Source organism: Oryctolagus cuniculus, chromosome 13 (assembly GCF_051225735.1).
Source record: "Oryctolagus cuniculus isolate XC-2025 breed Fujian yellow rabbit chromosome 13, ASM5122573v1, whole genome shotgun sequence".
In the NCBI taxonomy this organism is placed as follows: domain Eukaryota; kingdom Metazoa; phylum Chordata; class Mammalia; order Lagomorpha; family Leporidae; genus Oryctolagus; species Oryctolagus cuniculus.
This window is the reverse complement of record NC_142879.1, coordinates 29,770,278-29,797,553: the sequence shown is the minus strand read 5'-3', so window position 1 is coordinate 29,797,553 and position 27,276 is coordinate 29,770,278. Positions and strand designations below refer to the sequence as shown.

At 40.5% G+C, this 27,276-nt stretch overlaps 1 protein-coding gene across 5 annotated transcripts in view; it reads right to left on the bottom strand.

Annotated features, from left to right (window-relative positions):
* KCTD3 (potassium channel tetramerization domain containing 3) overlaps positions 1-26,947 on the bottom strand; it is a 51,928-nt gene extending 24,981 nt beyond the window's left edge. For 2 of the 5 annotated variants that reach the window (XM_051820566.3, XM_051820567.3), the window contains exons 1-6: positions 17,017-17,090; positions 14,399-14,457; positions 14,048-14,200; positions 13,247-13,387; positions 12,382-12,472; positions 471-661 (exon numbers count right to left, since the gene is read on the bottom strand). In XM_051820566.3, the coding sequence (XP_051676526.1) occupies positions 471-661; positions 12,382-12,472; positions 13,247-13,387; positions 14,048-14,138 (514 nt within the window). In that variant the 5' untranslated portion in view covers positions 14,139-14,200; positions 14,399-14,457; positions 17,017-17,090. Of the gene's footprint in view, positions 1-470; positions 662-12,381; positions 12,473-13,246; positions 13,388-14,047; positions 14,201-14,398; positions 14,458-17,016; positions 17,091-19,243; positions 19,290-19,513; positions 19,568-26,067; positions 26,207-26,456 lie in introns of those variants that run through there. The other 3 variants (XM_051820562.3, XM_051820563.3, XM_089312183.1) reach the window with 3 other exon arrangements.
* Positions 26,948-27,276: the final 329 nt, after the last annotated feature.

Here is a 27,276-nt window from a genome sequence, read left to right as displayed (position 1 = left end):
AAAAGAAAGCAAGCAAGAAAGAAAAAGAAAGACCACCAGAACAAAACAAAACCCTACACATAGACTCTGAAGAAAATTTTTTAAGATCATTAAGGGTCACAAAACTTAATTTCTGGTCTAGAAGCAACAATGATGAGAAGAGTTATTTGCCCCACCTAACGCCCAGTGACCCAAGACAGGTGAAGAAAAAGCAGCCACACTGAGTGGGATTCGGGAAGAGCAACATTCTCACATTGAACCAGGTTTCAGTTGGAACAACATGGTGAAAAATGATTCCCTCTTTCTAAATCATCGATTTTCCCCCCCTTTATCAGTTCATTCCTCTCACACGGGGTAGTCTCATTATTACTAGACCCTGCAGCAGCTCTAGCTTATAATCCAGGTTAGTTTTTGTATTTAGGATCACTGTCTCTTAAACTTCAAAATATTTTCTGACCAGTACAACGCAACATAGACAAGACTCTTCCTACCAATCTCACTTCCACTTCCACCATCTTGCACACTCCACAGGATGATGCTACTCTCTGAGGCAACAGCAACCATTTTGTCTTTGTCTCCATGTGGACCTCCAACCACTTTTGCATTTAAAGCTACTCGTTCAATTGTCCAATCCAAATATGGGCTTGTAAACACCTGTTGCCATCCTGAAGATTCTTTGATTCTGTTAAGAAAAAACAAACACATAAGGTAGACTCACTACCAATTAAACAATACAAATCACTGTACCTCCCCTGCCCTAAAATATAGCTATCTATCCATCTTCATCATATATAAAATTCTGCTGATACATAATTTATGAAGTCAGAGTATTATCCCTGGTGTATTTTATGTTTACATACATAGGACAAATAATGACTTAAAAAATAATAGTTTGGGGCCAGCATTGTGGCATAGAAGTTTAAGCTGCTGCCTATGATGCTGAAATCCCATATGGGTGCCAGTTCATGACCTGGTGCTCCTCTTCCAATCCAGCTACCTGCCACTGGCCTGGGAAAAGCAGCAGTAGATAGCCCAGGTGTTTGAGGCCTGTCACCCACAGGGGAGACCCAAATGAAGATCTTGACTTCGGCCTGGCCCAGCACTGGCCTTTGTGGCCATCTAGTGAATGAACAAGCGGATGAAAGAGCTCTCTCCCCCCTCCTTCCTCTCCCTCTTTTAAAATAAATCTTAAAAAAAAAATAAATAAAGATATAAGAGTTCTATTTCTCCAAAAAATAATTTAAGAAAGTCCCTCTAATCACTTTAAAAACATGGTTGCATTTTTCATGTTTCTTCATACACAAGAACAACACTATGGTCATTTTTTATGGGTAGGAGAAGTCATTCAGAGTCATTTTCAGTTGTTAGTCTTTCAGTTATTAGTATTAATAGAAACCACATGCATGGAATCCATTGGTTGTTGTACTTCAGATGACACTTTGTCTATCCAGGCAACCCAAGACAAGGGAGTGGGCCACATGCATTCCAACACCTCCCAACAACCTCATGAATAAAGGATGGTGGCTTTGAAAACCTCTCTGAGGATTGGTTTCTAAGGATCTAAACCCAAAACTTTATAGGAGTACTGATGTCCCATATATAAAAGCTAATATTCTATAATATCTAAGTTCTCTAATATACCTGCCAATTTTTAATATTTATACCCATGTAAATTCAAGTCTTTCAGACTTAATTATATAGTATGACTTCATACATTTAAAATGTGAACAGTTGTGTGATAGTGAGTTAAACTATGAAAAAACTGTTTTTAAAGTTGCTCTCAAAAAATACGACAAACAAAATTGTAAAGCTTTTTTTGTGCTTTCCAAGGGAGAGATGGAGGAAAAAAAACATTCCTTTACATATTATCTGACAAACTCACTGCAAAAAAAAAAAAAATCAAACTTATATATTCATAAATAACGGTCACCTAACGACCTAAATAAAAACATTTCAGTTTCATTTAACTATGCATAGTAATGTAACTATAATTCATAAAAATACACAGTTCCATCTTCTTAGTTGGAGAATTACTGATTTCCTTCAAAGCAATACTGAGAAAGACATATTAATGTTCCTTAAGCACTGTACCATGTGTAACTATCATCTTTAGGCACCAGATGGGATGTGTTAGAATACAAATTTGGAAATAGAAATGCAATATAGATGCATTTAGGGACTCTGAGACTGAGCACAAAGCAGGGATTGTCAATTCTTCAAGAACAATAAAACATGTTGCTTTGTAGATGCAGACACAGGACAGGTCAATGAAGAAATGCTGAATTTAATGAAGTGCACGATGTGATCTTCCACTCATTAATTTGAGAATATAAATAAGGAAACCATATGTAATCTAATCTTTCACAATGATCACATGTCTAAGTTGTTTATCTCCACAGTAAATGAGGGTATTGTAAGATCCAGAGAAGGGTAAATAATCAGGGTAGCATATTGAAGAGTGGCTATGTAACAATTACAAGACTTAATTATTAATAAACTATGTGAATTTACTTGTTTTTAAATTATAAGTAAGTAAAAAGAAACATTTACTTTTTTCCCATACAACATAAGATTTAAAATACGTAAAAAGAGAAACAAAATGTAAGGAGCTAAGGTCTTAGCACTCCTTTTTACAACAGCCTAGTAAACTAACATTCTGGAGTCAAGAGAGTGCGGAAAAGAATGAATTCTTTGTTTAGCTAAGACCCCAAAGAAATTCTATAAAGAGGATATGCCTGTGAAATCCTGAAACTTACTATAAACATCCTGAAACTCAACTTGCATTGAAATAAAGAACACAGAAGTCCCAAAACAGCTATACACAACTACACACAGCAAGATAAAGGAGGCTGCCGAATTCAGTTAGAATTACTTTCATGATAAATTATCAGAACATAATTACCCACCCATTTGGAAGAAAACAAGATAAATTCTTAAATCTCTTATCTCATAAGTAAATTCCAAAAAAAGTCAATTCCAAATAAAGATCTAGAGTGAAATATAAGCTGCAAGAGGGGAGCAATTTACAAAACTATCCTGTGAAGGTAACACCGTCATAAACCCAACTAAGAAGAGGGGATATAAAAATAAAACCTAGGGGCCAGCATTGTGGCACATAGGTTAAGTTGCTGCTTATGATGCTGGCATCTGATACTGGACAGTTAGTTTGAGTCTTGGCTACTCTGTTTGGATCCACCTTCCTGCTAAAGTGCCTGGGAGGCAACAGAAGATAGCCCAAGTACCTGAGTCCCTGACACCCATATGAGAATACCAGGATGGATTTCTGGCTCCTGGCTTTAGCCTGGAGCAGCCCTGGCTATAGAGGCCAAGCGGGAATGAACCTGTAAGATAAAGATGTCTGTCATCTCTCCCTCTCTGTCACTCTGTCCAATAAGTAAATCTTAAAACAAATAAAACCTAACTGTAGAAAATCTGTGACTCTAAGTGAAGAACACTCAGGTATTCTCTGTGTTACTCTTGTTAAGATTTTTAATTTACTGATATAAAAACTTGAGGGAAAACCAATTTGCAAAAGCTTACACTCTAAAATAATGTCAATATTTTCCCTTCTATTGAAATCTATTTCCATTGCACTGGATGATTTAACTATGCATGACGCAGTCTAGTACATACTCATTCTTCCCCTTGGTCACTCTGCACACTGCTATCTCTGACACTCTGAAAGCAAAGAAAGATGGCGGACAAAAGCAAACAAGATGGGAAATCTACCTACATTCCTCTTCATAATGTGTGACACACAATGTGTGTAATATTGTGCAACACCATGTGTCTCTGACAAGTAGCAATCTTCAGCACTACTGTGCGATAACAAAAGGTATATTCTGCTGTTACATTTGGATAACTTATAATCTTACAACTCTCCCAGAATCTCTTATCAATAAATATTTGTATATAATATTTAAAGTGAAGTCTGTCTGCAATTTACATCCTAAGATGCTAATTTCAAAATAATACTCAAAAAAATTCCTACAGTAAGTTAGTCTTACTTAAGTCATCCCTACCGCCCCCCCAAAAAACAAAGTCATTTCTGTACTATGTTATAATATTAAAAATCTAAGATAGTAGTATAGCAAAAGGACATTCCAAGTCGTGCAGGGGAAGTTAGTAAGCAGAGGGGATACAAGCTGGTTATGGAATCATGAGAAGTTTACACAGAGTAGCCCTGGAGTCCACCAGAGACTGCTCAGGTAACGGTAAGGGAGCAAAGGGGAAGGAGAAGTGGTGAAGACCCAGCAGGGAGGTTGGCACCCACCCACCCCAGTGAACCAGGTGAGAGGTCACAAGTCCATGCAGCTGCAGATAGTGACAGGTGGGAAAGCTTGGTGAACTGTGTTTGAAGTTCCAAGTGGGAAGGAGAAATTGTATGGGAGTGGGCAGAGAGGTTGGGCACGACACGGTCCATTTATGTCTCCTCCTCTCCCCACAGAACCTGCAACCAGCAGGAGAAGTCATATTTATGGTTTAGTTTCAAGTGTAAGCAGGGGTCTACCACATTTGCCTCCTCCGTACAAACCAATTAATTGCGGGGGCTACCTCACAGCACCCCCCCACCCAGGAACGAAAATCACATTCCAGAGTGATTTCCTCCCCACCACTCAACCGTTACAAACAAAGAGTAGTCCTGAACAGTGAAAACCTGAGTTTGTTTGACATACCAGTGAGAAGTGAGCCTGTAGGTGGCACTTAGTGCACCAAAGCTCTGGTACCGCCTCCATCATGATCTAGAAGTATACAGTACTCCAGGAGGCAGAGATGCGTGCTTCCACTTGCAACGCACAGACACATAGCAGCACATAGCATAGGGAAATCGCACCACAGGCTCAAAGCCACAGTTAAAAATTAAATCATCCACAAATGTCAAAGAATAAAGGAAAAATCCTGAGTGAGAATGAACTCCCCAAAGGAACAATACAATTCTTCAATAATGGAGGCTGAAGAAGAACAGATCAAGGATATGCCAGAAAAGGAATTCAGAAAATTAATAGTTAACGTAGAAGCAATCATAACCAAATTCATGATCTAACACTCCCAAGAAACTGAGATTTTAAAGAGAAGCCAGAATGAAATACTGGAAATGAAGAATTCAGTAGAACAAATAAAAAATGTAATGGAAAGTCTTAACAATAGAATAGAGGAGACAGAAGAAAGAATCAGAACTAGGACACAAATTTCTGGAAATACAAAAAGGCCAAAACAAGAAGGAGAAATCAGAAAATTAAAAATCATGGTTGGAGATTTACAAGATCACCCAATTTACTGATTCTAGGAATTCTGGAAGGGGTGGAAAGAAAGGCTTAGAAGACCTTCTTAATGAAATAACAACAGATAACTTCCACAATCTGGAAAGAGAAAGAGACATCCAAGAACAAGAAATACACAGAACTCCCAATAGACAGGACCAGAAAAGAACTTCACCACTTACATTGTAGCAAAACTCACCTATGTGAAACACAAAGAACAGATCTTAAGATGTGCAGGAGAGAAACCACAAATCACATTCAGAGGAAACCCAATTAGACTCACTTTGGATTCTCATCCCATACACTGCAGGCAAGGAGACAATGGCAAGACATATTCCAAGTACTAAGAGAAAAGAGCTGTCAACCCAGAATACTGTACCCTGCAAAACTCTCATTTATGAATGGAGAAATAAGGATCTTCCACAACAAACAGAAATTGAAAGAATTTGTAACTACTTGTCCAGCCCAACAAAAGATGCTCAAGGATGTGCTACACACAGAAACAGGACCATCACTATAAAAGATGAACACAGACAATGACCCAGCAAAAGTACAAATGAAATCCAAAAACACAAAAACAGAGCTATTCACAGAAACATGGCAGGACAAAGTCGGTAGTTAACAATAGTCACACTGAATGTTAATGGTCTCAACCCTCCAATTACAAGACACAGACTAGCTGAATGGATTAAAAAAGAAAACCCATCTACATGCTGCCTACAAGAAACATACCTCACCAACAAAGATGCTCACAGACTAAAAGTGAAAGGATGGAAAAAGATAATCCATACTAAGAGAAACCAAAAACAAAAACAAAAAAGAAAAAAAGAAAAGAAAAAGAAAAAATGTGGCCATCCTAGTATTAGACAAAAGACTAACAAAAACTATTAAAAGAGACAAAGAAGGACACTATATAATGATTAAAGGATCAATTCAACAGGAAAATGCAACTATTATCAATGTATATGCATCTAATTACAGGGCACCTAGCTATTTAAAAGAATTGTTAACAGAATAAAGAGAGATACACACTCAAACACAATAGTAACAGGGGACTTCAATGCCCCACTTTCAGCAATGGACAGATCAACCAGACAGAAAATCAACAAGGAACCAACAGAGTTAATTAACACCAAGACCAAATAGACCTAGCAGATATCTACAGAACCTCCCACCCTACAGCCACAGAGTACGCACATTTTTCTCCACTGCATGGAACTTTCTCTAGGATTGACCATATGCTATGCCATAAAGCAAGTCTCAGCAAATTAAAAAAAAAAAAACAAACTGAAATCATATCATATATCTTCTTGGAATACAATGCAATGAAGGTGGAAATCAACAACTCAAGAATCTCTACATCATATGCAAACACATGGAGAATGAACAACATGTTTTTGAATGATCAGTGGGTCATAGAAGAAATCAGAAGAGAAATAAAAAGTCTCTGGAAACAAATGAAGACAACACAACATACCACAATTTGTGGGATACAGCAAAAGCAGTGTTAAGAGGAAAGTTTATAGCAATTGGCACCTACATCAAGAAACTGGAAAGGCACCAAATAAATGTATCTATGTACTTCAAGGACCTAGAAAAACAACAGCAAACCAAATCCAAAGCTAGTAGATGGTTCAAAATTAAAGAAGAAATCAAAATTGAAACAATACAAAAGATCAGTAAAACGAAGAGCTGGTTTTTTGAAAAATAAACAAAACCGACAAACCAATGAGCAGCTAACCAAAACAAGGAGAGAGAAGACTCAAATCAATAAAATTAAAGAAAAAGAAAATAGGGCCGGCGCCGCGGCTCACTAGGCTAATCCTCCGCCTAGCGGCGCCGGCACACCGGGTTCTAGTCTCGGTCAGGGCACCGGATTCTGTCCCGGTTGCCCCTCTTCCAGGCCAGCTCTCTGCTGTGGCCAGGGAAGTGCAGTGGAGGAGGGCCCAGGTGCTTGGGCCCTGCACCCCATGGGAGACCAGGAAAAGCACCTGGCTCCTGGCTCCTGCCATCGGATCAGCGCGGTGCACCAGCCGCAGCGCGCCGGCCGCGGCGGCCATTGGAGGGTGAACCAACGGCAAAGGAAGACCTTTCTCTCTGTCTCTCTCTCTCACTGTCCACTCTGCCTGTCAAAAAAAAAAAAAAAAAAAAAAAGTAACAGACATCACAGAAATAAAAAGAATCATCAGAAACCACTTCAAAGAGCTATATGCCAACAAACTAGGAAACCTAGAAGAAATGGTCACATACAACCTATCTAAATTGAGCCATAAAGACACAGAAAACCTAAACAGACCCATGATCAAGACATAAATTGAATCAGTAAGAAAGGCTCTCCCAGCAAAGAAAAGGCCAGGATCAGATGGCTTCACTGCTGAATTCTACCAGACATTTAAAGAACTAACTCCAATTCTTCTCAAGTTGTTCAAAACTACTGAAAGGGAGGGAATCTTCCCAAATTCTTCCTGTGAAGCCAGCATCACCTTAATTCCTAAACCCGGAAAAGATGCAACAGAGAAATAAAATGACAGAACAATATCCCTGATGAACATATACGTAAAAATCCTCAACAAAATTCTGGCCAACCGAAGCCAACAACACAACAAAAAGATCATTCATCTGGACCAAGTAGGATTTATCCCTAGTATACAGGGATGGATTTGCAAATCAATGTGATACATCACATTAAGAAATTGAAGGACAAAAACCATATGATCATCTCAACAGATGCAGAGAAAGCATTTGACAAAATAAAACACCAATGAAAACTCTACTGGGTTTAGAAGGAACATTGCTCAACACAAGGCAATTTATGACAAATCCACAGCCAGCATCCTACTGAAAGGGCAAAACCTAGAAGCATTTCCACTGAGATCTGGTATCAGACATGGATGCCCACTCTCACTATTGCTATTCAACACAGTCCTAGAAGTTTCAACCAGAGCCATTACACAAGAAAAAGAAATCAAAGGGATATGAATTGGGAAGACGAAAGTCAAATTATCCCTATTTGCAGATGACATGATTTTATATATATAGGAGATCCAAAAGATTCCAGTAAGAGACTATTAGAACTCATAGAAGAGTTAGTTAAAGTAGCAGGATATAAAGTCAATACACAAAAATCAACAGCCCTTGTATACACAGACAATGCCATGCCTGAGAAAGAATTTCTAAAGATCAATCCCATTCACAACAGCTACAAAAAAAAAAAAAAAAATCATCCTTGGAATAAATTTAACCAAGGATGTAAAAGATCTCTACAATAAGAATTACAAAGCATTAAAGAAAGAAATAGAAGATATAAAAAGAGAAAAATCTTGCATGTTCATGGATTGGAAGAATCAATATCATCAAAATGTCCATTCTCCCAAAAGCAATTTACAGATTCAATGTGTTACCAATCAAAATACCAAAGACATCCTTCTCAGATCTAGAAAAAATGGTACTGAAATTCATATGAAGGCACAGGAGACCTCAAATAGCTAAAGCAATCTTGTACAACAAAAACAAAGCCGGAGGCATCACAATACCAGATTTCAAGACATACTACAGGGCGGTTATAATAAAAACATCCTGGTACTTATACAAAAATACATGTACAGACCAATGGAACAGAATAGAAACACCAAAAATCAATCCAAACATCTACAGCCAACTTATATTTGACCAAGGAGCTAAAACCATTCCCTGGAAAAAGCACAGTCTCTTCAACAAATGGTGCTAGGAAAACTGGATTTCCACATGCAGAAGTATGACACAAGACCCCTACCTTACACATTACACAAAAATCCACTCAACATGGATTAAAGATCTAAATCTACAACCCGACACCAAACTGAAAACACTGGGGAAGCCTCAAGACATTGGCACAGGCAAACAGTTCTTGGAAAAGACCCCAGAAGCAAAGGCAGTCAAAGCCAAAATTAACAAATGGGATTACTTCAAATTGAGACACTTCTGTACAGCAAAAGAAACAGGAAAGTTAAGAACAAATTGACAGAATGGGAGAAATTTGAAAACTATGCAGTGTTAAAGGATTAACAACCAGAATCTACAAATTAAAAACCAGAATTTACAAAGAGATCAAGAAACTCCACAACAACAAAATTAATATCCTAGTTAAGAGATGGGCAAAGGACTTAGACATTTTTCAAAAGATGAAATCCAAATGGGCAACAGACACACGAAAAAATGTTTAGGATCACTAGCTGTCAGGGAAACGCAAATGAAAACTACAATGAGGTTTCACCTCACCCTAGTTAGAATGGCTTTCATACAGAAATCAACAAACAAGAAATGCTGCCAAGGATGTGGGGAAAAAGGTACCCTAATCCATTGTTGGTGGGAATGTAAACTGGTAAAGCCAGTATGGAGATACTTCAGAAATTTGAATATAGACCTACCCTATGACCCAGCCAACCCACTCCTGGGTATTTACCCAAGGGAAATGAAATCAGTAAACAAAAAAAGCTATCTGCACCTCCATGTTTATTGCAGCTCAATTCACAAAAGCTAAGTCATGGAATTAACCTAAATGCCCATAAACCAAAAACTGGATAAAGAAATTATGGTATATGTACACTATGGAATACTACACAGCAGTAAAAAAAAATGAAATCCAGTCATTTGCAACAAAATGGATCAATCTGGAAAACTTCATACTTAGTGAAATAAGCCAGTCCCAAAGGGACAAATACTGTATATTCTCCCTGATCTGTGAGAACAGAGCACCTAAAACAAAAGCTGTAGAAGTGAAATTGACACTTTGAGAAACAATAACTTGAACAGCCCTCATCTTGACTGCTGAGGAACACTTTATTTTTTCTCTTCATACTATATATGCAACTCTTTAGAGTTAATCGTATGTATATAATGTCAATTGAAAATAGATCTCAGTAAAAAATAAGAGGGGGAATAAGAGAAGGACGAGGAAGTTTGTAACTGTAAAGCTGCATAGTTCTGCATACATTCCTACAAACTTACTTCTAAGGGTACAGTTTAAAAACTTGTCATGGGACTCCAAATCCCATTAAAATTGGTGGTAAAAACGCCTTAATTGTTAAAGTAACCATATTAAGTGTAAAAGTGAACATACAAATAGGATTAAGTGGATCATATAAATAGCATCAAGTGCCTGGTAATAGTAATAGAATTAAAAAGGAGGAAATGTCCAACACGGGAAGCAGTCCACACAGCAGACTTGGAAGAATGACAATCACTTTAAATAACACTGACCTCAGAATCAGCCCCTAAGGCTTAAAAGCCCATGAGAGCATTTCAGGTATGGAAAGCCAAGACAATGTGGCAAAATATATCCTACATGAAGAATCTCTGTGAGTGAGACCCTGGTAAGAAGGGGCTATCAAAGAAGGATGTACATTTCTATGAAGAGAAGAGAGAACTTCCACTTTGTTTATGGCCTTGTCTAAACACTGACAGAATGTATGGTCATAGCAAGAGGCTCACGGCAAGAGCCTCGAGTGATCACTGACATCATATATAAGAATGTTAATTGTTAAATGAACAAAAGAAGTCACTGTGCACTTATTCCCCATGTAGGACCTCCAGCCTTTAATGAGTTGTACTATGAGAATTAACTGCAAAACTTGTTCTCAAACAATACTTTATATGCTGTGTGTGTGACTGGATGTAAGCTGTTGAAATCTTTACTTAGTATAGAGTTGGTGTTCTGTATATAAAGTTAATTAAAAGTGAATCTTAATGAAGAATGGGATAGGAGAGGGAGTAGGAGGTGGGACCAGAGTGGGAGGGTAGGTATGGGGGTGGGGGGAGAACCACTATATTCCTAAAGTTTTATCTATGAAATCTGCATTCATTAAATAAAAGCTTTAAAAAAAAAAATCCACAAACGGGCCAGCGCTGTGGCTCACTTGGCTAATCCTCTGCCTGTGGCGCCAGCACCCCAGGTCTAGTCCCGGTTGGGGCACAGGATCCTGTCCAGGATGCTCCTTTTCCAGTCCAGCTCTCTGCTGTGGCCCGGGAAGGCAGTGGAGGATGGCCCAAGTGCTTGGGACATGCACCCACATAGGAGACCAGGAGGAAGCACCTGGCTCCTGGCTTTGGATCGGCACAGCGCACCAGCCATAGCAGCCATCTGGGGGTGGTGAACCAATGGAAGGAAGACCTTTCTCTCTGTCTCTCTCACTGTCTAACTCTGCCTGTCAAAATAAATAAATAAATAAAAAAAATCCACAAACACTGAAAATATAAAGTCTGCATGTACTCACCATTATGATGAAAATACACATCTAACATTAAATAGCAGCCCTTTAATAAACAGATTTGAAAACATATCTGAGATTAAATCACATTTATAAACTTTAGAAGACTTTTCTGTGTTTTTTTAACCTACTGTGGCTGTATTTTTTAACCAAATACAACAGTGATTTTAAAAATGTAGTCTTCGATTTTTCTGCAATTAAATTAGAGGGAATCATAATCTACACTAGATAATTCTATCCAGTTTTGTGCTTATGTACAATTCCTTATCATTACCATTTCTCACTGCATACAATGATTTGGAACTAACGTCTACCCTTTCCCCAACTTAAAAAAAAAACTGATCACCACACTTTTTCATTACCTTTTAGTTTCCGAATGTTAAGAATTAGCAAAACAAAACTACTGTTTAAATCTCACCCAATATAGATACTAAACTACACCACTGTTGCCCACAGCTATCTTGCTTCACTACCACAGTCCCAACAATGTGGTCGCTGCAACCAACACAACTGCTCTCCTTTACTATATAGTACAAAACTGAACCAACAGAGAGAAAAATCAAGGCACTCATATTCACAATCCTGCCTAAATTCACTTAAGACAACAGTTAAATTACTCAAAAGCCAAATACAAGCAAGAAGGAGTAACATTTAATACATCTGAGTAACATTACAGTTCATACATCTGGAGCATATTTAAGACATTAAGGCCTTCACCAATATTACCACATCAGCTGTGAAAACAAAAGCAAACCAAATTTCAATCAGGTGATACAAAAATAGGTAAAAAATGTAGGGGAAAAATATGATTAAAACTGCCATTCAGTCTAACTTCATAAAATCAAAATTATTGAAAACTACCCTTAAAATGAACATAGTCATTAATTATACAGTACCTGTAACATACAGCAAAATGGGCATATGCAGCTACAATCCAGTTATGATGGCCAGCTACTATTAGCACCTTTCGTGGATCCACAGGAAATCCTGTTGATTTTAAAAACAGAAATATTTTCCATTCTAAAATAGAGAATGGCAAATTATGGCCCTCAGGCCAATTCCAGCCTTCTGTCTGTTTTGGTTAATAGCCATGACAATTTATTTACATATCATCCACTACATTTTCATAATACAACAGCAATAGCAAAGCTGAATAGTTCTGAGAGACTGACTATATGACCCACAAAGCCTAAAATATTTGCTAGCTTGGCAGAAAAAGTGTCAATCCCTCAACTAATGATTCAGAGCAAATGGAGAATCACAAAATATTTTAAATAAAAATTACATGTTAAATCAGGTTTTTGCTACAAATGATCAATCTGATTTTAAAAGATACAAGGAAAGGCCAGCCTTATGGTATAGTGGGTAAAGCCACCACCTGTAGTGCCAGCATCCCATATGAGCAGCAGTTCAGGAACCAGCTGCTCCACTTTGGATCCACCTCCTTGCTAATGTGCCTTGGAAGACAGGGGAGGATGGGCCAAATGCTTGGACACCTGCACCCATGTTGGAGAACCAGATGAAGCTCTGGGATCCTAGCTTTGGACTGGCCCAGCCTTGGCTGTTGCAGCCACCTGGGGAGTTAACCAGCAGATAGAAGATATTCTCTCTCTCTCTCTCTCTCTCTCTCTCCATAACTCTGCCTTTCAAATAAATAAATCAAAAAATGGCAAAACATATCTTTAAAAACAATTACTCAATGTTATCTAGAAGTAAAAACACAGATATTTTTCTTTTCCTATTTATGTGATCTCTGCTTACCTAACCTAACAGTCTCTTCTCCAGTTCCAGAAAGAACAGGCTGTGTGCCATTTCCCCGGGCTTCACCTTCTGAGGAGTTTAGTCCATTCCTAGAATCAGCAGAGGATCTACCTGTGTTGTTTATTTTACGACTAGGAATACCTAGAATAAAATGGAAGAAAAAATTTCCAAGTTCATCTTCAAAAACTAAAAATATTAAATTTTAAAAAGAAACATAAAAATGTAAACATTATAGATAAAATCTTCCAATATAGCAATTTATTGCATGTAATTCAGTTCAAAAATGAAACACTAATTCTTTCAACAAATTTGATGTCATTATTGATAAGATTAAGATTTATCATATGATGTTCCATTTTCACCTAGCTCTATATTTAACTTAATGGATTCAATCAGTCTGTCAGCAAGTTTTTACATTCATGATACATTTACTATGTGTTAGGTACTAGATACTAGGTACTATAATGGAACTGCTATGGGAAGGAGTTTCCCCAATCTTCCAAATATCTTTCATTTGGCAGGGAGCCATTTTAAGAATGAAATCCTGTTCACGAGCCTACTATAACATAGGTAAAGGTAGAACTCTTCTTATTAACCACAGTGGGGCTGAAGTGACACTGCATTTCTCTGTAGAGCTCTTGAGCTTTACAAAAAGAGTCTTGACAACCAGCACTATAAAACAGTGGCTGGCAAGCAGTAGGCCATGGAAAATCCAGCCCTCTAGGAATAGTTTCCTATCTGTAAGTTTGTACTGGCTTAAATAAAGATTTTTTTTAAAAAGACGAAATAAAGCAGAAATACCTGGTGGAGGCAAGTAACCGTGAAAAAGGACACTGCCACAAGATGAGCGCTCCAATTCTTCACATAAGAGAAGCCTTCTTACTGAAAACATTTCAAAGCAAACTTGTCAAGAGTACATGCAAACAGAAAAATAGTACTCCATTTTTATTTTCTCTAGTTAGAGGATAAGGAAAGAAAAGGAAAATGTTTAAGTTAACACATCGGAGTTGACAACATCTTTTTACTATGAAAATCCACAAAAACTAGGCACTGAATTCACCAAAAATGTGGACCTGACAGAAAGCACATTTTATCTGCGCAAGTTCAGTGAACCAAGGGCCAAATGTACCAGACCACTGAGAGAACACGTACCTAACGGAGTGATTCCATAGAACTCAGCTTCATGCCTCAGAACGTTGATACTCACTCCCCTGTGAAGAAACAAATGATGTTAATTCTTTAACACTAGCAACTTGGATTATCCTTGAAACTAATGGAAAAAATACTAGGTTCCTAATATGAACACAATCTTAGGACTTATAAGACTTACTTTTCTCTTCATGGTCTTTATTTATAATACTGTTAATTATTTGAAAAAGTCTAATTAAAAGCTGCACGTGAACACATTTTGTTACCTACTTAAACCTAGTGGCATACAGATGATTTATTAAGTGAGATTAGAGCTCTATATATATAGTACAAATTACCAAGAAGTATCTGATAAGGTAGCAAGCATTCTTTTGTGACTTTAATTGCCTTAACTTTTTATCATTATTTCTATACATTTTAACGTCCCCAATTATACTACAAGCTCCCTGCAAGCATAATCTACTTCTGTTCTATTTTGGTATACTTCACACAATGCCTAGCCCAGTACTTACAGAAGACAGTTAGGTGATCAATATTTGTTGAAAAAATTAAAAACAGAATAGAAAAAAAAAAAAAAAAAAAAAAGGCCAGGCTTAGGAAGGCCTAAGTTATCCAGATGAAGATAAAGTTACAAAATGGCTATACAGTTGAGTAATAGAAAAATAAAAAGTAAAATTAAGCTTCAGAATTTACAATACTAATGATCCATTTTAGAATTATAATCCATTCTTCCTCTAAAAATACTTCCTAGCCTTAATACAGACATGCAACTTCAATATTAAATTATATTACTTATGAATTTGATTATGACTTGTTTAAGTGGTTATGACTAGTTTAACATAAGTATGCTTATAAACTTTCTTATTCCACTTCAAAACCCTTTGTGTTAACAGTGGAACAGCACTGGCCAGCTATAAGGCGGCTCAGGGCACAAACAATATTCCCAGAGGAGTTCCAGTACCCTGAGGAGGACAAGCAAGCAAATATGGTAATTATAATGCATGTGACAAGGGCAATACAAGAATCTCATGCAAAGAACAGATTCAGAACAGTTACTTGGTTTTTACTATTAGTAGTATTATTCTTTTCCATTTTCTTTGAGAAGGTACCATTCAGAGAATTTACCTTTGCTAGATCTCCTTAATAAAAATGGAAGTAATCTGTCAGAAAAGCAGTCAGTAAACACAGATATTTAAACTAGTTCTGCCTTCTATGGGTGATGTACTCACGGATTAGTCACATAGGCACTGGAAATAAATAAACTAAGGCTTCTTTAATCAAACAAGATGGGTCAAAATGATTTTAGTCAAAAGGTAGTAACATATGTATTCCCCAACCAAAACCAGGCCAAAAAAATTTTTATTCATCCTTCAAACACCCACTACGTATAGATTCTATGCACTGTTTTAATACTATTTTAATACAAAGAACAGACCATACCAAAAACTGTCCTCAAGGAACTTACTTTCTAGTGAACACAAGACAACATTCATACAGTATTATAAAGAAGCAGCTAGAATAAACTAGATTTTTAAAAGCTATATCCAGGGCCGGCGCCGCGGCTCACTAGGCTAATCCTCCGCCTAGCGGCGCCGGCACACCGGGTTCTAGTCCCGGTCGGGGCGCCGGATTCTGTCCCGGTTGCCCCTCTTCCAGGCCAGCCCTCTGCTGTGGCCAGGGAGTGCAGTGGAGGATGGCCCAGGTGCTTGGGCCCTGCACCCCATGGGAGACCAGGAAAGGCACCTGGCTCCTGGCTCCTGCCATCGGATCAGCGCGGTGCGCCGGCCGCAGCGCGCCGGCCGCGGCGGCCATTGGAGGGTGAACCAACGGCAAAGGAAGACCTTTCTCTCTGTCTCTCTCTCTCACTGTCCACTCTGCCTGTCAAAAAAAAAATAAAATAAAATAAAATAAAAAATAAAAAAAAAAAAAAAGCTATATCCATAAGGATCTACAGATCCTTAGTCAAAGTTCAACAATATAGGAGATAACAAAATACAAATTATAGCTTCATAACAAAAACCCAAGTTAAGATGATTAAATAACTAAATGATCGTTCATTATTCCACACACAAAAATCGTGCAATGAACTTCTATGCATTAAGCTCAGAGCTAGATTTATAATAAATAGTGTGCCTTTTTGGGATTTAAAGTCTAATCAAGATAGACTATAAAACAGGAGTAAGAATAATGAATACTGTGGTAGTAACAGTATCAGTTGAAAACAGTAAAGACATACCAGGTTTAACCCGAGTTTGGAGGTAAGAAAAATTAAGCAAGGACCAGAATATGGAAAAACAGGAGGAAATCCAAAATAGCATTAAATAAAGCTTTTAGGCAGAATAGTAACCTCATCAGATTTATATTTTTAGAAGACAGTTTGTGGCTACAATGGGGAAAGGAAAGGATGTGACAGGAAGGATGCAAGAATGAAGGCTGGGCAGTAGGTCAGAAAGCATCAGTGTACTCCAAAGGGAGAGATGATGGTAGCCTGTACCTATGAGAGCTTAAGGAAACTTTTAATCAACAATAGTCTTAGGCAAAAGAATCCTTTTTCTTCATAAAATATACCAGAAACCAAGACTATGAGAAAGAATTTACTTTAAAAAGAATTCATTTCTTACCTTAGGTCTAGTTCTTTTGTCCGAAGAAAATTTAAGATGGGTGCAAATGCTGCTGGATCTCTGTCAATAAATATCTGCAGATGGAGACTTGTGTTACTCCATGTTATCTTAAAGCTCCTTATCCACTCTCTGTAACAGTACTCAGGAATGAATTATTAACATGCTGGACTGCCTTGATTTCACTCTTTCATACCTTTAAAACTGGAATGCAGTTAATATTGTATGTATTTAATGCGGCAGTGTCTTCTACCTCTGAAAAGCCATTGTTAAATGGACAGTTGCATCTTCTTATGGATACCTCTGGAAAAACTAATACTTGAAGAAACATTTCTATCTAAAATATTCTAGAATTCACTGATTACTTTGAGATATTGTCTTATATTGTCAAATCATCACTGGTGACAGTGATTTTGACTTATATAATTTGTAATTCACACGCAAATCATTAAAACAAGGCAGACTAATGCACACAGTGGAAATCAAGAGAAATAAATACAGCCTGCTGGCACAAAAACTAGAAGAATATTACTCTCCTAACACTGTGGCATTTACACTTCACCACCTCAATTTCCTCAAGGACTGTGGAGGGGTAACAAGACAGACACATTTTTAAAGAATAACAAGTACAGCAAATACGAGAAAAAGAAAATGCTTAAAAATGTGACAAACATGACTCAAAACCTTTACAGCAATGTATACCAACGCTATTTGTAATCAGTCACAGTCACAAGAGATCTAGTTAGAAAACTGAACATCTTTTAAAATGTTAGTGGATCCGAATGGGAAGCAGTAGCTAATAATAAAACTATGTTGCAATCAACTATGTATGTACAATCAATGAGATGCCTGCTTTTTTTTTTTTTTTTTTTTTTTTTTTGACAGGCAGAGTGGACAGTGAGAGAGAGAGACAGAGAGAAAGGTCTTCCTTTGCCGTTGGTTCACCCTCCAATGGCCGCCGTGGCTGGCGCGCTGTGGCCGGCGCACCGCGCTGATCCGATGGCAGGAGCCAGGAGCCAGGTGCTTTTCCTGGCCTCCCATGGGGTGCAGGGCCCAAGCACCTGGGCCATCCTCCACTGCACTCCCTGGCCACAGCAGAGGGCTGGCCTGGAAGAGGGGCAACCGGGACAGAATCCGGCGCCCCAACCGGGACTAGAACCCGGTGTGCCGGCGCCGCTAGGCGGAGGATTAGCCTAGTGAGCCGCGGCGCCGGCCCCTGCTTTTGTTTTTAACAGAGCCAATCAGAAGATGAATTCACATCACATATTCTGGAGATCTTATTACTGAAGATTTCTGAATAATATCATACGGGCATATCTGCTTTTACAGTCATATTTCATCTGCAAATCTCACCACAGCGAATTAACACCTGGTACCTTCAAAATAATGCCTTTTTGCTTTGGGGAGCTTCTACTACCATTAATGCCAGTAATTTACTCATTTGGCTGTTATGCACATTGCAACTGCCATTTAAGGGCATTAGCCAGGTTTTTTACAGTGAAATGCTACAGTTCTTCACTTCTGTCACTGCACCACTGCTACATAAGTTCTTAAGGTCATTCACCAAAATAACAAATTGTAGGAGTCTCCTAATTTGCAACTTTTTACCATTCTAATATAAAAACATTTATATTTGTATATTTACTTTAAAATTTCAATTATTGGGGCCAGCGTTGTGGCACAGTGGGTAAAGCCGCTGCCTACAGTGCTGGCATTCCATATAGGTACTGATTCAGTCCTGGCTGCTCTACTTCCCATCCAGCTTCCTGCTGTGGCCTGGGAAGGCAGTGGAAGATAGCCCAGATCCTTGGGCCCCTGCACCCACGTGGGAGACCTGGAGGCAGGCTCTTGGCTTCCGTTGGCCCAGCTCCAGCCCTTGTAGCCATCTGGGGACTGAACCAGTAGACTGAAGACCTCTCTCTGTAACTCTGCCTTTCAAATACATAGATAAGTCATTTTTAAAAATGTTCAATTATTTTGTTAAAGAACTGTTGTTGCCTCCACTGCCAATGTAAGCTCATATCCTACCAACCCTAAGCATAAATACTTAAAAACTGCTCTAGGTAGTATTCCCTAGATTCTCTTCCATAATTATGCAAACACTCAGTGTACCACAAGAAATGTGTATTAAAATAACAGCTCTCCTATCTTCTAAGTCACTATTAAACTAAGGATCAAACATTGTAAGCATTAACTGATACAATTTAGAAATATATCAACATATACTCACAGCACCAGTTTCATCTCGAAGTGTTGAAATTCTTCCGCTCAGTAAACTATAAGTCATTAATAATCTAGAGTTAGTTTTTAAGATATGAGCATGAATCAATGTCCTAATTCTTTATTCAAATGTCAAAAACCACGTCATCTCTCTATATTTTTTAAAAAATTGACAATTTTTTACTCAAAAAATACAAATGTTAATTTAATGACAAGCAAAATTATAATTTTGGTAAACAATCAAATGTGTTAAAATTTACTAAAGAATTAGAAGAAATACCTGGAAAAAAAAGAATCTGGAATCCACATAAGAGTTTGTCTTGAGGTACTAAATCTGTAATTGAAAATGATCTGGTATTATAAACAAGAACATGATTTGAAATTTCAGTATTTGTTAATTTGCTTTAATAAGTTGGCTAAGGGGCTGGCACTGTGGTGTAGCGGGTAAAGCTACGGCCTGCAATGCTGGCAGCCCATGTGGGTGCCAGTTAGAGTCCCAGCTGCTCCACTTTGCTAATGCGCCTGGGAAACCAATAGAGGATGGTCCAGGTCCTCAAGTCCCCACACCCACATGACAAACCCAGAGGAGGCTCCTGGCTCCTGGCTTCAATCTGGCCCAGCCCTGGGCATTACAGCCATTTGGGGAGTGAATCAGCAGATGGAAGATTTCTCTGTCTCTCCCTCTAATGCTTTCAAATAAATAAAATAAGTCTCATGATTTGCAAGTCTAACTCTTTCAAATAAATAAAATAAGTCTAATGATTTGCAAGCTGCTACATGGGTATAGCTATCATTGATTATATTTCACTTAATATTTTTAAATTTTGCTACTTTCAATTGATCATTAAGATTTAAGTGATTCTAAACAAAATAAAAAATTCTCTACCATAAAATGCTCCTAAAACACGACCTTCCAGCAAGCCAGTTTGCCAAAGAATCAACAACTATCCCATTACATCAAGTCTCAATTTCTTGGCATATCATTCAAGATTATCTTCAGGTCCTACTTCATTTCTTCCCACATAAACCTTGTTTTCCCTGATAATAAGACAGCATTTACTTATATCCCCCCAAACAATTCATGCTCTCCACCATTTTGCTTTCTTCACCCCAGATGGACTGTCCCATGTGTCCAATAAATCAAGTCCCACCCATCTTTCTTGATACACTCAGATTTACCTTTTCTGAAACAACTTCAAATACTCTATCCTATACCTGTATTAGCTCCTTCTGAACTCACAGTAATTTCACTGTAAATTACACATTTAACACCCACTTTCTTTACATATATAGTCTGGGCTATTTGCAACTGTTGCATTCACTCATTAAAAAAAGGACTCAGCGGGCCAACGCCGTGGCTCACTTAGTTAATCCTCTGCCTGTGGCGCTGACATCCCATATTGGCGCTGGGTTCTAGTCCCGGTGGCTCCTCTTCCAGTCCAGGTCTCTGCTGTGGCCCAGGAGGGTAGTGGAGGATGGCCCAAGTGCTTGGGCCCCAATACCCGCATGGGAGACCAGGCACCTGGCTCCTGGCTTCAGATAGGCGCAGTGCACCAGCCGTAGTGGCCATTTGGGGGGTGAACCAACAGAAGGAAGACCTTTCTCTCTGTCTCTAACTCTACCTGTCAAATAAAAATAAATAAATAAATAAAAAGGACTTGGCAATATCACGATTTTGAGGTTATCTGCAACATGATCCCAATTCTAGGGAATATTTAACACAGTACACCAATAAATGATGCAAACTTCCAAGACAAAGGAAGAGTCAGGTCTCTGAATATTTCATTTAATACGTGACATTGAAGTACAATGATACCTCACACAGAAGACAGCCCAGCAGATCTCTACCTTCACCCTACATTCATTTCCTAGCACTACATGCAGTTTCTAAACTTTCATTACTCTTCCATACTTCAACTACACAAGGTGACTGAATAGCGTCACTGGTTGCCACATGCTATCTTTGGGAAACAAAGGCAAGCATCAGCCAAAATGGCTTACGATGTTTCCCAGCTTGTATAGGCAAATAGTACATCACCTTTCTATCCTTTGCCATCACCTCAATCAGTATCCTGGAATTACCAGAAGAGTACAAATTGTTTGTTTACTGTTTGTTCAATCCAGCCTAACCTTAAAATTTCCTCTATTGGCCGGCGCCGTGGCTCACTTGGCTAATCCTCCGCCTGTGGCACCAGCACCCCGGGTTCTAGTCCCGGTTGGGGCACCGGATTCTGTCCTGGTTGCTCTTCTTCCAGTCCAGCTCCCTGCTGTGGCCCGGGAAGGCAGTGGAGGATGGCCCAAGTGCTTGGGCCCTGCACCCGCATGGGAGACCAGGAAGAGGCATCTGGCTCCTGGCTTCAGATCAGCGCAGCTCGCCGGCTGTAGCAGCCATTTGGGGGGTGAACCAACGGAAGGAAGACCTTTCTCTCTGTCTCTCTCGCTAACTCTGCCTGTCAAAAAACAACAACAAATTTCCTCTATTTCCCTTCTCTGTCTTCCAAGTGGCGTAATAAACAGCTGCAGACTGCAGCCAGGTTGAAAACCATGGTGATCCCTGAGACACCAATAGTGTTAGAGATACAACTCACCTATCAACTTTGCACATCCACCCAAGCACCTGAGGAACCAAATACTCACATCTCTTGATATACGTTTGATTCCTTAAACACCTGTACACTTACCAGGAATGCATTTTATATAAATAGGGGCGGGGGGAAGACTTGCCAACAATAGTGCTTATCACCTAGCAGGTGATAAGTAACACAGTAACTGTTGAAAATAAGGCTTAATAAAATAACCAACCACTGTACTCAATTTCAGTGTTTTGAACACAACTGAAACAGTGATTCCTCTGTATAATTTGCAGGCCTTTTATGGCTACAATAGAGTCAGTTACGGCTGATAAACAGATGTCACAGGGCCCTGGCTGTGGCTTAGTGGGTAAAGCCACTGCCTGCAGTGCCAGCATTCTGTATGAGTGCCAGTTGGAGTCTCGGCTGCTTCACTTTCAATCCAACTCTCTGCTAATGTGCCTGGGAAAACAGCAGAAAATGGCCCAAGTTCTTGGGCCCTTAAACCCATGTTGGGGACATAGAAGAAGCTCCTGGCTTCATATCAGCCCAGTTCCAACCATCGTGGCCATTTGGGAAGCGAACCAACAGTTGGAAGATCTCTCTCTCCTCTCCCCAACCCCAACTCTGCCTTTCAATAAATAAATAAATCTTAAAAAAAAAAAAAAGACATCACTAAATTACCCACTTTACAAACTATTGAGTAATATCACCTCTGTGTTGGTCACAGGAACTGCTCCATAAAATGTTGTCTTACAGCATTATTCCCATTCTCTACCTGCAATTTTCCACTATTAGCAAAACCTGTTTCTCATTGACAATTAAAAGATTATCTCCACTTCCTCCTACCCACACTCTACTAATCCGTAAAGAAAGCATTCTCCCACTGAACTACGGTAGGAACGATGGTAAAATCATTTCTTTACGAAGGACATACCTACATATAAACCAGAATAAGGTGTATTACAAAGAACACAGAGAATTTAACTCTCAACTAGTTTCATAGGTTATAAATAATCATTTTTAAACAGTTCCTATGTCCATTAATCTGATTAAGAGCCTACAGTTTATTCAGGAAAACATGGCAAATTTTCCTAAGCGTATTTCTTAACAGATCCTTTAGAAAAAATAAAGATCAGATTACCATTAGTCACAGAAGACTCACTTGGTCAAAGAAATAAAAGAAAATCCTCAAGAATCCAATATCCACTGTGACAAAGATTCAGTTTTGGAGGCCATCAAATTAATTCCAAATAAGGATAATTTATAACTTTGGCCCTTTCATATTTATTGCTTACCCAGCAAATTAGTTTCCTAATAATTCAAATTTTATGTTACACAGAAAACTGCACAAGTCTGTTTAAAGTTGCACTGCAATTTCAACTTTAATCAGTATTTTGAGGTAGACTTAGTAATCTTGACTTTTTAGGCCTAGAGGCTACACGGTTATTTCACCAATTTTTCTTTTCTAAATAAAAGGAAAAAGACAATTTTTAAAAAGCCCTAAAACTAGTTTCAAGTGTAACTTCATGAAAACTAGGAAATATGATAACGTGAAAAGCATAATCTTTTGCACATATGAGTCATCTTTTTGTCATCTCATACCCCTGGTCTACTAATAAAAGAGGTCACATGAATCTGGTCTCAGCAACAAAAAGCTGCTGAAGACATTAGCAATCTACTGTTCTACTCCATGCTACTTGCCTTCTACTCAATCAACCTGGGAGTAATCTAATTAAAATTATTTATTCTGGGCCAGCACTGTGGTGCAGTGCCTTAAGCTGCCGCCTGCAACACCAGCATCCCATGGGAGCGCTGGTTTCAGTTCTGGCTGTTCCACTTCTGAGCCAGCTCCCTACTCATGTGCCTGGGAAAGCAACAAAACATACCCAAGTCCTTGGGCCACTGCCACCAACATGAGAGGCCCTGATGGAGTTCCTGGCTCCTGGCTTCCAACTAACCCAGACGAAGTTGTTGCAGCCATTGGAGAATGAACCAGCAGATGGAAAATCTTTCACTGTCTCTCCCTCTCCAACTCTGCTTTACAAATAAATCTTTTACAAAACTATTTATTCTATAATATTACCATTTATAGTAACATTAACCCTTGCATTTCACATTTTACTTCAAAAACATATATAAGTCCTATAAGGATGGTACTATTATTTTCATTTTACACTTTAGGAAACTAAGCATCAAGAAATCCTTTGCTCAAGGTTGCTGATCTAGTGACAGCTTTACCCTAGGAACTGAAGCTAACTGACCCCAAAGCTTTCTCCATGAGCCCCCACTGGCTGGTCCTGGCCTGAGACCCTTCATAGGAGGCCTAAAATCATACTCAGCTAAACAGACTTAATCACAAATTGAGTCATACTGGGTCTCTCTCATGTTACCATTTTCGTTGTGTAAGGAACAATGCTAAATGAATCCTCATCTTTCTGAATCACAGTATCAAATGATAATAAAGTTGGAAATTTCTATAATTTTTCTATGTCCATTTTCATCTTTCTCTTGAAAAAAGTAAAAAAGACCTTATTTTTCTCTTGGGGGGAGAAAAAAAACTCAGAACAACACAATGCTCTCTGCTTCCAATAAACTCCCCCTTGTGAGTTCCACCCTCTCCTTCAGAGCTTGAAGTCTACACCTATGTGGTTCTCCCAGTCACAATTCCTCAGCTTCCATGACATTCAGTCTCTTTTCTCTTACACTGACTTTTAAGTGACCATGTTAATTTTCATTTTGTACAGAGATGACTTCTAGATCTCTTCTAGTTCTAAAATGCTGCGAGTCTACGAGTTAAAGGAAACCTAGAAAACATTCCTAGAACACTTAGTGTCAGAAGTTGTTTCTTATAGGCCACATCATTCCTTTAAAAACCATTTTATCCTAATATTTTTGCTTGACTTTTCATTTCTGTTATTTCAGAACATGACTGCCAATCACAGTATTAAGAACAAGAGTCCCACTCAGTATTAAGCTATCCACTGTCAATACACAGTAAATAACAATACCACTTAATTTTTTATATTTTTATCTAATTACTTGACATACTGAAAGAGCTCCCACCTGTTGGTTCACTCCCTAAATGCCCACAGCAATTGGGCCTATGGTGGGTCAAAGGTGAAAGCGGGGACTGACTCCAAGTCTCCCCTGAGTGGCAGGGACCACCACTTGAGTCATCACCTGCTGCTTCCCAGGGGGCTTGTGAGAGCAGGAAGCTGGAATCAGAAACAGCACCTAGGGCTTGAATCCAGGTATTGGCATCTTAATTGCTAGGCTAAACACCTACCCTTACTGCTTAATTTTTATCCTAGTCCTAAGCTGCCTTTCTAATGCCTGAAAACAGGAACAATCACTAGTAATTAGAAACTAACGTTGGGATTTCAAATGACAGATTGCTACTCTTTGGCATTAACACATGGAAAGTCTACTCTTGCTGGGTATTCCATTTCTGCACCCATAAGTTACCTGCAATATTTTCCCCATGGCTTCCGGGAAAAATTATTTCTTACATTAGCAAATATAACTCTTCTCTGTGAGACTGGTATTAATATACTGGCAATAATTTACTTTCTCACCCTCTTAAAGGTTTTGCTTTGGGGGAAGAGGATGAGGAAAGGAAGGAGGCAGAGTGGGCCGTCACTGTTGCTTGTGTTGAATTCTCTAGCATTCTGGAGCCATCACATGCTCAGGGTTAAAGTACAGTGCTCCTTTTTATCACGATGGAACACTTGCCATTTTGCATTTAAAAAAAATAATGGTTAGGCAGATGAAAGACCTCTGCCTCTACCTTTCAAATGCATATATAAATAAAAGCACTGGCTACAAGTCTCACTTGCAGAAACCATCCAGACTCTCCTAGGCACTGCAAAATACTCGCACACCACATTCCAGAGCTCTTCCCTGCGGATCTCCTACCACGCCGGGCACTCCACTACCGGGTACTCCCTTCCAACAGCTGGCAAACGGCCTTTTTTCAAAGCAGTGACTCATTCGTCGTAGCAAATCCACCGACAATATCATTCACCACCCCCACCCCTCCGCCGACAAGCTTGGTGTAAGGCACAGAGAGGGAGTGGAAGGCAGAGAGACAGCGAAAGCGCAGCGTGTTTACTCCGGGGCGCCGCACCGAGCCCGTATCCAAAGCTTCCTGGAAGAAGCTTCGCGCTGCGGTTTCTGGACCCAAGGCCCCCGAAGTTGCACGCGGCCGTCCACGCCCGCGCCGAGACACCGGCAATAAGTAAACGACGTCCTGCAAACCCACCGCACGCCCGCTACCGAAATGCAACGCCTGACAAACAGGCCCGAGCAAACCGACAGCTTCCAGCCGGACGGCTAAGGGAGGCAGGTTCTCCACCAACAGCCACACCATCAGGCCGGGCTTCGACCCCGTTAAAATTCCTCAAATGCGCCCGGGGATTAGCTAAGGCGGGCCACCTAGGTGCCTCGCACCCTGGAAAGAGGGAGGGGCTCAGGGGCTGGCTTTCGCAGCAGGCAGCGGCTCGGCCACGCGCGCCCGGCTCTCGGCCACCCCGGGAGGCCCTTCCAGAGCACAGACAACCCCGGCTCGGGACCCGCGGCGCCCCGCGTTCCCCACCTGTGCCCGCAGCATCCCGCTCCCAGCCCCCGCCCCGCCCCGCCCCGCCGACTCACCTGGTGCCCCCCACATTCAGCTGCACGATCTCGCCGCTGCCCGCCGCCGCCGCGGCGAAGCCGCCGCAGTGCCCGCCCGCCATCTCCGGAGGCTCTGGGCGCGGACGTCGCGCCCCGTCCCCGGCCGGGGCTGCCAGGCCCGGGGCGGGAGCCCGTGGCGGCGGTGGCGGTGGCGGTGGCGGTGGCGGCGGTGGCGGCGGCTGCAGGGCCAGCGGGGCGGCCGGAGGGCGGGAGGTGTGAGGAGCCTCCCCCAGCTTCCCAGCGTCCGCCTCTTCGGCTGCAGCAGCGCGCGACGGCGGCCCGGCCTCCACCTCTCGCGGCGTCCAGGCCGCCGGGCTGGCCTGGGCCTCTCCTAAGCCTCCGGCCGCCACAGGCGCCGCCGCCACAGGCAGGGCACGGCGGCCGCCGCGGCCGCAGCCCGCCTGAGAGGAGGGGTCACCGCTCGGGACAAAATACCGCAGCGTTCACCCTTCGCCCGCGGCCGCGGAGCAGGAGGAGGAGGAGGAGGAGGAGGAAGGAAAGGCCTGGGAGGAGCTTCCCACGCCGCGGGGCTGGCGCAGAGGGAGGACAGGGGAATGTGCTCGCGGCCAGCCGCCTGCCTGCCGGGACTCCACGTCTTCCCTGCGCACGCAACCCCAGCCCCCTGCCCTCTTACACTGAAGACCCTCCGGCGCCGGCCTGCGCGGTCGTGGTCCGGGCAAACTTGCCCTAAACATGTCTGTGGGCCACTTTCTCCACTTGCCCTGGGACTGGAATGCTTCCCTGGAGGCACATGTGGAGGCCAAGACGCGAATGTGCAAATACAGAGAATACGTGGGGA